This window comes from Coptis chinensis, chromosome 7 (assembly GCF_015680905.1).
Source record: "Coptis chinensis isolate HL-2020 chromosome 7, ASM1568090v1, whole genome shotgun sequence".
Classification (NCBI taxonomy): Eukaryota; Viridiplantae; Streptophyta; class Magnoliopsida; order Ranunculales; family Ranunculaceae; genus Coptis; species Coptis chinensis.
The window spans coordinates 76,958,572-76,972,765 of record NC_141462.1 but is presented as its reverse complement, the minus strand read 5'-3'; the positions used below and the strand labels follow the sequence as shown (position 1 = coordinate 76,972,765).

Below are 14,194 nucleotides of genomic sequence, written 5' to 3'. Positions count from 1 at the left end.
AGCCATAATAGATAGACACGTGGAGTCATCCAGTGCATTCTATCCAACGAATCGAAGCTAAAGTAAAACTAGCCGTTGAAGGTCTAAGAATACAGACTACTATAAAAAACAAACTTCATCTTCTCTCTAAACCCATCAAATTGAAGATGGGTGGCGATCACAAGTCAAACTCCAATTGCATTCCGATTTACAAGGTACTTAATATTGTCTTACTGTTGCTTTCGAAAGGTAAGACATTAGACCTTTTTGGTTTATCGTGAATTTGAACTTTGGGGGGCTATTACTAATTAATGTTATAACAGTGGGGTGGTATGTCTAAAATATGTTTATAATGTTTCAGGATTGTTCATGCTTATTGTGTGGCCAAAAGACACATAAAACAGCTCAATGCCCTTGGATGCATGTAATTTGTAAGAATTGCAACAACGAATGCGACTTGCTTGAAGACAATAAAAAAAAAAAGTTTATCAAATGTCAGAAATGTGAATTGGCGCAATGGCTAGATGATTTAATGGGAAATTCAGGTGACAAACCCAACAATCTTGGTAGTCCGGTTGCAGTCAAGAAAGGCATTGGATGCTTTGTATGTAAAGCAGAGGACCATTGGTCATATACTTGTCCTTGGAAGCGGTCTCCGTGCAAGATTTGTACTATTAGGGACGTGAGGACTTCAACTAAACTAAGAAGCAAGGGCAAGAAGTTTCTGAACACTACAAGAATACTGAGCATTTGCCACAACCATAGACCGTGGCTAAAGACTTTTTGCCATGATTATAAGCTGTTGGAAGACCGTTGCCAATGCACCTGTGGCTAACCTTTTGCCACGGCCCATAGCCGTGGCTACTACTCATTTTTAGCCCATGGTTTGGAACCGTTCCAAGGGCCGTGGCAAATAATGTTGTTGCTACAGCTATGAACCGTGGCTAAGGCTTAGATGAACCGTGGGCAATTGCGTTTGTGGTATGTTATGTAAAGTTTTGCCACAATTATAGGTCGTGGCAGATGTTTTGAGCTGTTTTAAAAAAAAATTGTTTCTGCGCCTTTATATCACACCTGCTATTCATTTAAGCTCTACAATTCAAATCAAATCAACAAGAATCATAATTCACAACTTAACATTTCATACACAATATGTACTTTGCATAAAAAATCATATATCCGAACTTACATTATAGAACAAACATAGTAGTCTTTCATAAATTAGAAATAATATAAAGAATTCCCAAAAGAATTGAAAATATTGCCGTATAGCGCCTAAACTCGGTAGACTATATTATTAGCCATCTAAACATCGCCTCAAGTGCTTCAGATCAAATTATGCATATTCCGGTTCGCTCGCTTGTACCGCGTCATGTATATAGGCTTTTAAGATATAGCTACAACCGTATAGAAACAATCATATAAAAGCAATTATTATAACTTGAACTATACACCTTCTCACAAAAAATTGTGTGATATAGCAAAGATCAAATTAAAGGAGAAGCACTTAACATTGTGTGTTGAAAACGTAGAACAAATGTTCTAAATAATCCTTGCCAAAGTCTGCATCGTAACGTCGTTGACTCCAACTTCTTTGCTTCATTTACATTTCGAACAACTTACACAACAACAAAAGATAGCAACGATAGCTTCCAAAGAAAGCTATGAAAGATATATAATAGCGTTGTGGTGCAAGCTATTGAAGCTCCTGCTATCTTTGCTGCCAAGTCAAACATAGCATCCCTTACAAGCTATGGTCTTTGAATCACTTATAGCCTAAAGTGCAAGCCATTAATAAGATGACTTCACTGCACGCTATCACTGACTTGTTATTTGGTTTTTTTTTTGTCCCGCAGTGGCTTATGAATTACCCTGTTCACTACAAATATTGGAATTCAAATATTTGCAAAGACAACTTAAACTCAAATTCTAATTGTATTAATCACTAAAACCATAATATATGGTTATACACTCATATGTATATATCCTACAATCATAACAACAACAATAACAACAACAAAAATCTGACTTTCAAATGCTTTTCGGTGCTTGAAAAACAATGTTTAACAATATCTGCAACTATGTTCCTTGACACAATACTTCACTTTTCCACGAACCTCCACAGTGGTCAACTTAAAATTTCAGCAAGCAACAAGTTCCATAGAGGTCAGCCTACAGTTCCAGCAAGTCACAAATCACCGAAGTGGGTCAACCTAACACGTCAGCAAGCAACAAGCTCCACAGAGGTCAGCCTATAGTTCTAGCACATATCACCACAATTGGTCAACCTGCATTCCAAACAAGAAACAGAGCTCTTAAGCAAATACCTATTGCACTAATTGAAAGTCCTCTTGGTTATATGCTTCATATTCTTAAACCATATAAATTCAAGATCAAACCATTATCTACACTAATTTAATGACGATCAAAATTATCTACACTTTGTTTTGGTCGTGATGGCGTAATCGTGATACACAAGGGCAATTTAGTGAGTTCCCAAATCCCATACTCTGCTCGAAAGGTTAAATACGTGAAGGGTTAGTAAGATAGACGACATCAAACATATCTCAACAACCACCCCCCTCATTCAGCTAGTTGAGTAACATTTAGAACTGATATAAGGGAACTTTCACCACTGATGTCCTTGATTTGGGTGCGAATCTAAAGTTCTTACTTAATATCCAATCTCAATAGTTTGAGTACTAACCTTATTCAGATATAGCATTAGATATAGCAAAATGAATGCAAAATAAATCAATCATGTTATTAACAGAAAAAGACAAGCAGTTTATTCATTTGTGTGATGGTCATGCTTCTTAGGCAGTTAAAGACGGAAAGAAAAGAAAATTTTAATTATTTCCAGTCGTCAGATGGCTTGTTTATATATTTATTTCCTTATTTCACAGTTTTGGACTTATCAACCCACACAATTAAGTTTATCGAACCAACATATGACCTTGGAATAAAATGAGGGACCATATGTTAACTAGCCATGCTGGATATCGAATTAGTGGTTTTTGTTCTTATGTCGCATGCTTTGGATGTAAATTTCTTACTTTAACAAGATTCACATGCTCTATAAGTGTATTCAAAAGACCAAGAAGCAAACAGAATTACAGTAGGCTATTATACTCTTCAAAGTAACTGAAAAAAGGGTGATGCATAATATCGAAGAAAATCTTGATATTCCTAAACTCAACAGCTAGTATTGCTCACACCAGATTAGATGGATAATATGTTGGGTTAGGAACGAGATCCATCTTTACTGATCAAAGCTTAATCACTAGTCCTGTTTATGTAAGAATGCGATCACACGTAAATTAGTAAACATGTGATTCTCGTAAAAGAGGTTAACAGACCCATGTGGACCTAGACTCTGTTGGTTAAAGAATAAAACTGTAGCCATCAATTATTTGATGATTCACTAAAGAAGGCTAAGAGAATCCATAGGTCCAATGGCTTGTGACCAGGCCATGAAAATAGAATTTTCGTCAGACAAAATAACCACAAAACCCAACTGAAAGCAAACAAAAACATTGTTGTTTAGAACTACAACCTATAGAACTACAGCCTATAGCAGACAAAGTCTCAGATGACCAAAATAATTTCTGGTGAGAAGAGCCAGTTCAGTGATGATGATCGTCATCGTCATCGTCATTGTCATGTCCAAAAAAAAAGAAAGAAATGAAGCATACCCATTTTAATAATATGATCACTGGGCCATGCTATCGATCTTGTCACAGCCTGCTCCATCGTTCGTAATCCATTGGATGCTTTCCAAACTTTTGCACTAGGTTCAAGCGCATTAGTTACCCAAACCTTGCAAGCACCTGGCCCAAGTTTGACACCGCTGCAGATTGCATTCGGATCATCTGTTAGCCATGTTCCTTCAGCAACTATATCCTCTTTATCCATCCTGAACAACTTGCACTCAATACCTTCAAAAGATGGCTATCATAAAACAAGAGCAAGAAAAAAATACAATTATACACAAAAAGTTCGTATAAGTAGACAATCAAACCAGTTTCAAATATAAATCAAACTTAACTACATCAGTGAAGGTTGTATACCTGGGGTGGAGATTTATTAGCATGGACAAATGATGAAATGCCCTGTTTTAATTGTAAATCAGTAATAATGTGACAAATATCTAAAACCGAGAAACATAACTGGAACCAAACTACTTTACACACTTGCCTGACTTTGCATAAGCTGAGTCATTACTTGTTGCATGTTTTTCATTTGTTCTTGCATTTCCCTCTTTTCAATTATATGGTGTTGCATGTCCTGTCTCAAAGTTTCCATGCTAGCAACCTTCTCGTTTAAAACAGAAACTACTTCTTGTAGTTGGGCCACTGTTTCGTTGTTTTGAGCAATAAGTCCTAACATCGATGGACATACACCAAACCCATATCCTCTCACTCGGCCACGACGTTCAGGTCCAAACAGCTGAGAAATAGCATCGTCTTGGAGAGATAAGGAAGATGACTCTGCTTGGGTTTCTCTAAATTCTTGTATCTTTTCCTGAACATCCATATTTGGCTTACCATCAATAACTAAATAAATGAAACAATAGAAAAATTCAAGTATATTTACACGGTATTATTTTACCACTTTCGCAGCAACTGCATCATTGGCGGGTTCACCATTCTTCTTAGTATGTGCTTTCTCCCACACACATCTCTCTCAATACAGAGGATGGGTTGGAACTCTCTTCTTTCTACATATAATTTTAAACAAGTTAAACAGTGAACTAGACATGTTAAGCTAACTATTCTCTTAGAAATGACATAATCATAATTGAATGATCTTACCATTTCAGCCTCCAATCTAGCATATCCCTTTCGACTACATGTGTGTGGAAGATTCTGTTTTGCTCTCATCTTCTTGAACTTCATACTTATCGCCTAGGGAAAAAAACAGTACTCCCTCTTAAGTTTTAAAATATTATGAACAAAACTATTAAGAACAATAAACTATACATACTTGAAATTCTTTGGAGAGCCTTTTTCTCACAAAACTTTTCCACCATTCGAGCTTAATATTCTTAGGCCTTTTTTCCATTCTTTCCTCTTCATTTGCACATGATGCTATTATCCTTGAGAATCTGGACTTTGACGATCTCCACAAGTAGCCCAACTCTCTCATGGTAATATGTCTTGCACTTTCAGGAACGACAAACTTTTGCTACAAAACAAAATAAAAAAAGTACAAGAATTTTTAAGCGATAATAACCATGTAACATTAAACAAAATTTAGCAATATTGCATTAAATAATACCTTTGTTACTGTCCACAATGAATCTTTCGTTTCATTTGAAACTTTCTTCCAATTGTCAATATTTATATCAACCATCAGCCGTACTTGAGCTCCCAAGAAAGACACAAGCTTCTTAGACTCTTCATGTATAGGTTGACCCCTTTCGTTGTATGTGACTTTCAACCGTTTGCTTTTTTCAGTTGGTATGACATTGCATACATCAGGCCCCCTTTTGGTTGAATTCTTTGTTAATCCTTTTGTAGATGGGTTCAGCCCGCTCTCGAAAGAGTCACCTTGGTGAGTCTCATCATTTAATCGATGATTAGAAATTCTTTCAGTTGGTCTAATATTCTGGTCTGCATCAAAATAGTATGAAAAACTTAACATGAAGTAGAGTGGCATCTTGCAAGTTGCAAACCATTCTACAGAAAGACATTTTTCACAAAATATCAACCACAAATAAAGTAGGCAAGTAGAACGTATCTTTGATAACTTGATATTTCACCAGTATTCGCTTTTTGAAAGTTATTAGTCCCTATTTAATTGATTTTGACTAGCAGTTTCCATTGAACTGTGAGACCTTCAACTTTACCAAATCTAAGTTTCTATTTTATTTGTTAAAAAAATCTGAAAATGCCTCATCTATAGCACCAAAGCCACCAGCCTTTCTTTCTAGACTATTAGCCATTAAGCCCCAACATTATAAAATAAACCAGAAACCCAAGAGGCCAATAGCTGCCCAAGAGGCCAAAACTAGCACAGTAGCACATAGCTTTCAAAGTTTGAAGTCTTTTTATGGGTAAAAGGGCAACTGAGCACGAGGCTACCAACGGAAACCTTCCCTAAGTTTACCTTCCCAGCTACCTTAAACTCCCAAAAATTGACAGCCCTGTTTGAATAAAAGTTCACAGAAAAAAAAAAAACAAAAATAATAAAATAAAATTCCAAATGCTACAAGTACAACATTGAATTTATTAAAAACCTTATACTAGAAATAAACTAGCAATTAACTACAAGAATCCATGAAATTCAAAGTACAACAAATCAGATTTTCAAGCACTTTTTATCTATCAATGCTGACCTGCTAAAACAAAGTTTGTTGCTTTTTCTTCAATAATGGAAATTGAGTTAAAATTAAATTTCCAAGAGTAGGTCACTTTATCAGGTAAAATGCAGATACTGAAATGTGAGCACTAAACAGTGAAGAATAATCTAGCTGCTAATAGCCTAGACTTTTGGAATTAGTGATTTGTGTTTCAGTCAAAGCAAAATATTGATTAATATGATAGTATGTGTATGAGTTCATTATTTCCAATTTGTGACAGAAATTCTCCTGTTTTCACTAGGGGATCAAATGTGTAGAACCTGGTGATCTTATGAGACTATATTTTTAGTATGTATTCATCCATATTAACCCATATGATGGATGCTAAACTTTTGTTCATATGGCAAGCTGAGGAGAAAGGACTAGTAAATGTAAACATTTCTGTATACAGAGTAACAAACTTTTTATATCTCTATGGACAGAGCAGTTTGAATTTTGTGCTTCTTTTAATCTTATTAGAGATATAGATGTGCAATAAACATACTGTCCACTAGTAAAAATAATTCACTTAGGCAATGAGAACCTGATGTAAAGACTATTTCTTTAGGTGAAGCTTTAACTAATGAAGCAACCTGATTTCTAGCTATCTCAATAGCAGAATCTGATTCCCAACCATAAAGATGTGTTCTTGAGTGTGGATTACCATAAAGTGATATATTATAAGGTAACATACAATCTAGTACACGTGCGAGGATTTATTATACCTGAAATAAAGACATCATTGCGAGGATTTGAAATGTGTACACCACCGTCTGAATGTCCAAACAGTGCAGCAAGAATTGCATCTCTCTCTTTCTTAACTCTTTTACTTGCACTCTTTGAACTCTATAAAATATAAGCCAGACTTAGATCACCAAATATGTTCTTCCTAATTCAGGTTTACATTAAAAATGCTTACCTCTGCTTCTGCCTCATTGGGTTGTGACAATATACTATGAGAACCAAGACATGCTACTCCTTTCTGCAATAGAAAAAAAAAACACAAACAACACATTGAATTAACCTTATCTTCAAAAGCAATTTCAGTAAATTAGATTTAACAAGTACGGAACATAACCTTACCTTTTCATGCTTTCTCTTCATGTCTGCAAGTGTTTCATGATTTTCCCCATTATCAACACCCTTACCTCGTTGTTTCATCTTCATGTACATCTCCTCCCCTTTATCAGCAAGAATTTGCTTAAAATCAGCTCTCTCCTTCAAAAAACACACACAATATAATGTAATTAATTAATTCCATCTTCAAAAACAAAACTATATATCACATTGACAAGTACCCTCACATAAACTTACCTTCTCACGCTTTTTTCCCCTGCTTGACAGTGGTTCAGGGTCTCTATCATCAATATTCTTACCTTTCTTCATTTTCTTCTTGTTCTCTTCCTCCTCATTGCCATGAACCCCATTGCGATACAGCCGAGATTTACACATGATGTCTAATATGTGACCAGGGCAGAGAAGTCATTATATAAAGTTCAATCAACAACCTTTAATATATATAATACATACACAAAGTGACACAAATTTCATCGAACAAAGTATAAATTCATCAAACATACTTGTCAATAATACAAAATAGCATATAAGAAATTCCAACAAAAAGTCGAGACATAATATTCTTTTACATTTCTGAACAAAACTAAATCGACCACCAATTACATGCATATACTATTATACCCATACGCCTTCACAATCCTTTCTCACATAAGTCTCATCATCATCATTATTGACATTCCAGTTACGGCTAGAAACATCTTGTGCTTGTGGGAAAATGTCAACAATGTTCTCATGCATCACCAACTCAATGAAACCTTTCGGCGGAACCTTCAATAGGACATACCAGGCAGATAAATCACTTTCCCTAGAGTAAAAGACTTTGTTAGCTTGTGATGCTAGTATGAAAGGCTCTTTCTGTTGGCTTTGTCCTTGGTGAAGGTTAACCAAGGTGAACCCATCGTCAACTTTAACACCACTGGTAACATTTGCCCAATAACAATTAAACACAGGAATTCGAAAAATATGATAATCAAGCAAAATAATGTCTTTTATATAACCATAATACGGAACCGTCTCAAAAACTTGGTTTGTATCCTTTGAACTAGATCGGCACAATGTTTTCGAATTGATGCAAACGCCGCTATCTTGAGTAGATTTCTCTCCCTCTTTGGTATGGAAGCGTTGTCCCTTGATGATATAACACGAGCATGACATTGCTTGATTGCGAGGACCATAAGCAAGCCACTTCAATAAGTTGGATATCTTGGTTTTCTTCTCTTCATCTATGACCTTTTGCCTCAGCCAACTAGAAAAACTTGCTACATGTCTTGCCCACAACAAGCTTTCATTCTTTGAGAGACGTGGCTCTAAATGCTTAAGTTCATCTAAGTGCAATCTGGTCAATTCAAAAATAATCATGCACGTGTTTGATGTTAAAAATTAAATAATAGAAAAGATTTAGTTATACATACTTTACATATGGTTCCACTACAGCCATGTTAAATAGCACATAACGATGTGCACTCTCAAGCATCTCGTGCATTAATGAAACCGGTCTCTCCTTAGAAGTAGGCCCTTCAAGTATCGTTTCATTATACTCTTCATGTCGAGATTCTCTTACATCCATTTCAGCTACTTTCTTCATATGCTCACTACAAAACCTCATAGCTTCATCTGCAACATAGTTTTTACGCTATGCAACCTTCGGGGCGTCTTGGATTCCTAACGTAACCTTTAAGCATCTTCATGTACCTAAAGAAATATGTAAGATGTAACTTATAATGTTAATTTTTTATTATTCTGACAAAATTGATATGAGTAAAGGCAAGTAATTACCTCTCAAATGCAAACATCCAACGAAGATGAACTGGCCCACCCACTCGTGCTTCCCGTGCTAAGTGAATAGTCAAGTGCACCATTATATCAAAGAAGGAAGGAGGAAAGAACCTTTCTAACATGCACAAAGTTTCAGCAATTTCATCGTCAAGGGCTTCCATCTCTTCTCTATGTATGACTCTTTGACATAACTTGTTGAAAAAAGCACAAAATCGAAATATTGCGTCTCTTGGACCTCTTGGAAGAAGCCCTCTCAAAGATACAGGCAACAATTGTTGCATTAGAACATGGCAATCATGAGACTTGAGACCAATTATCTTGCCTTCCACCATCTTAACGATCTTTTTCCAATGTTTGAGCTATAACCATCCGCAACTTTAAGTCCGTCAATCTCTTTTAACATGATATTTTTGTCCTTCTTTGATAAAGTATGAGGTGCAAAGAGAAGAAAGGTTCTTTTACCATTATCTTTTGGATGCAATGCACACCTAATTCCCATTACTTGTAAATCTTGGTGAGAATGAAGTCCATCTTTAGATTTTTCTTTCACATTCAATAATGTCCCGACAATGCTTTCACACACGTTTTTTTCCATATGCATCACATCCAAGTTGTGTAACAAAACTAGATGCTGAAAAACAGAATGAAGAACTATTTTATCACACTGCAAAATGAAAATCTATTACAAACTTAGGAAAAAAAAACATATGGTATATACAACTCTAAGATAGTTATTACCTCCCAATACGGCAAGTCGAAGAAAATTGATCTCTTCTTCCACATGTGCCCACACTTCTTCTTTCTTTTCATTCCTATCTTGACTTTCCCAAAATCATTTTGAATGTTCTCAACCTCTGCAAAAACTTTAGTGCCAGCCAATATACTTGGCTTTTCTCCAAGTTCTTTCTTCCCGTTAAACCAACTCTTTTTCTGCCGATAAGGATGGTTACTGGGAAGAAATTTCCTACTGCCCATGTATGCAAACTTTTTACTAAAAGGCAACCAGCATGAATAGGTTTCATTGGCACACACAGGACATGCTTTTTTCCCTTTAATCAGTACATCCAAATTAAATTTCCAAGAGCTGGAAAATCACTTATAGTCCACATCAAAACTGCCTTCAAACTAAAAAAGCTTTTGGTGAATGCATCATAAACTTGAACCCCTTTATTCCACAACTCAAGCAAGTCATCTATAAGTGGTTGTAAGTACACGTCTATTTCATCCCCCGGCTGCTTATCCCCTGGTATTAATAATGCCAACATCATGTATTCCTTTTTCATGCATAACCACGGTGGTAAGTTGTATATCACTAGCATTACTGGCCAAATACTATACTTAGAACTTAGACCACGGTAAGGATTCATTCCATCAGCAGCCAAAGCAAGTCTAAGATTTCGGGGATCATTTGAGAAAGAAGGCCAGTTTTTATTGATTTTGTCCCACGCAAAGGAATCCACCGGATGGCGCATGTAGCCATCTTTACTTTTATTATTAAAATGCCACCTCAAAAGTTCAGCCTTCTCAACCGACCCAAACATCCTCTTAAACCTTGGAATTATAGGAAAATACCTCAACACCTTTTTCGGAACTTTCTTATAAACCTTATCAGTCCTGTCATCTACTTTCCATCGAGAAGAATCACATTTTGGACATGTATTTGCAAGCTCTAGATCACCCCTAAAAAGAACACAATCATTCACACAAGCATGGATTTTCCTCTCCTCTAAATCAAACTCCTTTAGTAACCTTTTCACCGAATATAGAGAATCTGGTAGTGTATTGTTATTTGGAAGCATTTCACACAATATGTCCAATAGCCTATTAAAACTCTTGTTAGACCAGCCACTGATAGCTTTAAGTTTGTATAAAACCACTGCTGCTGATAATCTCGTGTACGTTGTACAACCAAGATATAAAGGTGATTCAACATTTTCCATGTAATTCTTAAACTCATCATTGGTTTGATCATCATCAATTACTGATTTCCTCTCATTCTCCATATAAGCAGCTCTACACAAGTTATATGTTTCTGACATTTCAAAATTTGGTATGACTTTATTTGGTTTCTCCCCATGACAGACGAAAGTATCATATGTCATATCCATCCCTTTAATTATTAGGTGATCCCATACAGTTTCACAACTCTGACGCCTTTAGGTTCTTACACTGTTTGCAAGGGCATAAGATATTATCTAGGTCTTCTCCAGTTTTCAAAGCATTCCCTCTAGCGAACAATATAAACTCTCGAACCCCAGCTTTATACTCATTGGTGTTTCTACAAGTAACAAACAGGAATCAACAACCTAACTACTTAAGAAGTGAGAAGGTACTGACGCAAAGTGTTGTTTTACCTGTCATATGACATCCACTCCTTGTCCATCTTCTCACGTCACTCTCTCTCTCTCTATTCAATTTTCAAAGTCAAACAAACAAAAGTTTGAAGTTCAAACAACTAACAATTCTACCAATATCAATGAATCCATGCAATACTAAGCATATAGTTAAACTGTTTCAAACATGCTTTCACTACTCTTGTTTGAACTAGCAATATTAGTATCAAAATAATAAAATGAAATCAATAACCAAATGAAATCAATAATGAAATGAAATAAATATGAAATATGTATATTACCTACACAGCAGAAAATCAATCAACACAAACAGCTCGAAATCTCCTCGAATTTAATGAAGAAACAGATCGATCTGCCTCGAAATTCAATTTGATCTACATAAAAATGTAAGAAGTTAGTAATGATCAAATCTGAAATCCCTAATTATCAATTTATCACCATTGAAATCCCAAATAATCAAATCTGAAATCCCTAATTATCAATTAATAATCAAATCTGAAATCCCTAATTTTCACTCGCCTCATTTTCGCTTGGCTTCTGAGAAATGAGTTTTCTCTTTCCAGTTTTTTTGAGACAAAATAGAAATGGATTTTCTCGATTTTATGTGAGGAGTAAAGAGTGAAAAATAGGAAAAAGAAAATAGCGACACTTGATTTTATGGGTTTGATTTTATGGGTTTTCTCGATTTTCTGGTCTCAAGAGTTTGGAAACCCGGGGAGTGATTTGTGCTTGTGATTTCATTTTTTGGTTTCACTTATGCACGCCATTTTTTTATTTGGGAAGAGTTGAAATAGCGGGCAGGTTACGTATGCGCCATCGCTTTTAATTGCGAGCAGATTAGGTTCGCTACTATTGCTGGTTGAAATAGCGTGCCCATGAGGTAGGCTATCCTGTGGTCGCTATTGCTGCTACTTTTTGTTGTAGTGATTGCTCAAAACTTTGGTGTTCAGTTGCTGAAAATTGTATTTGTAAAGCGGTAACCAGTTATTAAAACTCAATTTTGGTATCCCTAATTTGAGAAAATTGCTCAAAATTTCGGTGTTCAGTTGCTGAAAATTGTAATAGTAAAGCGGTAATCAGTTACCAAAATTAAAACTCAATTTCGGTATTTAGTTGCTAATTTGATAAATGGTATCTAGTTGCTGAAAATTGCTCAAAATTTTAGTGTTCAGTTGCTGAAAATTGTATTTGTAAAGCGGTAACCAGTTACCAAAATTAAAACTCAATGGTTTAACTCAGTTAATGGTCTTGGTGTGATGAGGGTTTTACCTTTTTTTGCATAAAGTTTGGACCATCTATTGATGTTTTGGAGTAATCTATGTCCCATGGTTTATGCTTATTTGGTCTTACATGAGTTTGTAAGTTACTACGTCTTGATCTTGTGATGTTAATTCCGGTAGTATGGCTCTGGTTGAAAATGTAGATTTCAGCATTTCCATAATTTAACGTCGGTTTTCTTCCTTATAACTTTAACACTTATTTTATGCACTCTTGCCATAAAATACAAGCATTAAGTGGTGTGAATAGTAAAGTGGTATCTAGTTGCTGACAATTGCTCAAAATGTTAGCGTTTAGTTGCCGAAAAATGTTGGTATCTAGTTGCTGAAAATTGTAATAGTAACGGTAACCAGTTACCGAAATTAAAACTCAATTTCGGTATCCAGTTGCTACTTTAATAAATGGTATCTAGTTGCGGAAAATTGCTCAAACTTTTGGTATTCAGTTGCTGAAAATTGTATTTATAAAGTAGTAACCAATTACCGAAATTAACATAAGATTGAGAAGATTACAACATTCTACATTCTACGATTTCTCTTTTTTTTTCCCCTTCCCTTTCACAATAACTTTTGTCCCAAACCCATGACATATGTTGTCAACTTCCACTTCCAATTCCAATGTAAGCATTTAATGTGCTTAAATTAGACTTAAATTCAACAAAAAAGAAATAGTTAGATATATACCCAACTTAAAGAATAATTGAAGTGGAGAAGATAAGTCAAACAAATTACCTTGCAAGTTTGTGGATTGGGTGAGTTTTCATGCTCACCACCTCCCATGGTTTTGAGTTTTTGTAAGTTTCTATATTAGAAATGGAGAAGAAATGTTTAAAGAGAAGGAGGTTTGAGGGTGGGGAAAGAAAGAGAGTGAAAAAGGGCTAAAATTTGGGTTTGAATTTCAGTTAGAATTTGAGGGGGAAGCAAAAAAGTTGAAAATGAGTTTTGAGTTTGATTTTGAGAGGGAAATTCAAATCAACCTAAAAAGAGAATAAATTGATTTCGAAATTTCATAAAAACAATTAAGCAAAATATTGAAATAGTATTGAATTATTGAATAATTGGTTGAAATATCAAAATTGTTTTGAAATATTGAAATAATTGGTCGAAATGAAAACTCAATTTCGAATGTCGAGATATCGAAATAATTGAAATATTGAAATATCGAGATGTCTAACCTTAAACCCTAAACCCTAAATTGAGAATATCGAGGAATCTCAAATTTTGATACCATTACAAATTATATATATATATATATATAATGGTATCAAAATTTGAGATTCCTCGATATTCACAATTTAGGGTTTAGGGTAATAAAATAGGTGTTTTATTAGATAATGAATATTAACTTCCAAATGTACTAGATGTTAGATACTAGATTCAAAATATAG

At 35.1% G+C, this 14,194-nt stretch overlaps 1 protein-coding gene across 3 annotated transcripts; it reads right to left on the bottom strand.

Moving 5' to 3' along the window:
• Window positions 1-1,895: 1,895 nt before the first annotated feature.
• On the bottom strand, window positions 1,896-12,363 carry LOC147489008 (uncharacterized). 3 transcript variants are annotated; one of them, XM_086570897.1, is made up of 14 exons: window positions 12,049-12,363; window positions 11,811-11,903; window positions 7,637-7,779; window positions 7,406-7,540; window positions 7,242-7,304; window positions 7,048-7,168; window positions 5,260-5,594; window positions 4,966-5,166; window positions 4,794-4,886; window positions 4,591-4,699; window positions 4,177-4,503; window positions 4,050-4,091; window positions 3,675-3,930; window positions 1,896-2,267 (listed from the first exon to the last, which is right to left on the bottom strand). In XM_086570897.1, exons 3-10 carry the CDS (start codon window positions 7,772-7,774, stop codon window positions 4,634-4,636), a joined length of 1,152 nt encoding a protein of 383 aa, XP_086427023.1. In that variant the 5' UTR covers window positions 7,775-7,779; window positions 11,811-11,903; window positions 12,049-12,363; the 3' UTR covers window positions 1,896-2,267; window positions 3,675-3,930; window positions 4,050-4,091; window positions 4,177-4,503; window positions 4,591-4,633. The 3 variants fall into 3 exon arrangements, with proteins under 3 accessions (XP_086427023.1, XP_086427025.1, XP_086427024.1); XM_086570899.1 differs by having other exon boundaries at window positions 3,675-3,917; XM_086570898.1 differs by lacking the exons at window positions 11,811-11,903; window positions 12,049-12,363 and adding an exon at window positions 9,287-9,464.
• Between the last annotated feature and the right edge of the window lie 1,831 nt (window positions 12,364-14,194).

Coding starts and splice junctions, on each gene's coding strand:
- LOC147489008 (XM_086570897.1), bottom strand. CDS start 7,774: ATGTGTAAATCTCGGCTGTATCGCAATGGGGTTCATGGCAATGAGGAG. Junction 5,167..5,259: donor CATTGTGGACAGTAACAAAG/GTATTATTTAAT, acceptor TTTGTTTTGTAG/CAAAAGTTTGTCGTTCCTGA. Junction 4,887..4,965: donor GGCTCTCCAAAGAATTTCAA/GTATGTATAGTT, acceptor TTTTTTCCCTAG/GCGATAAGTATGAAGTTCAA.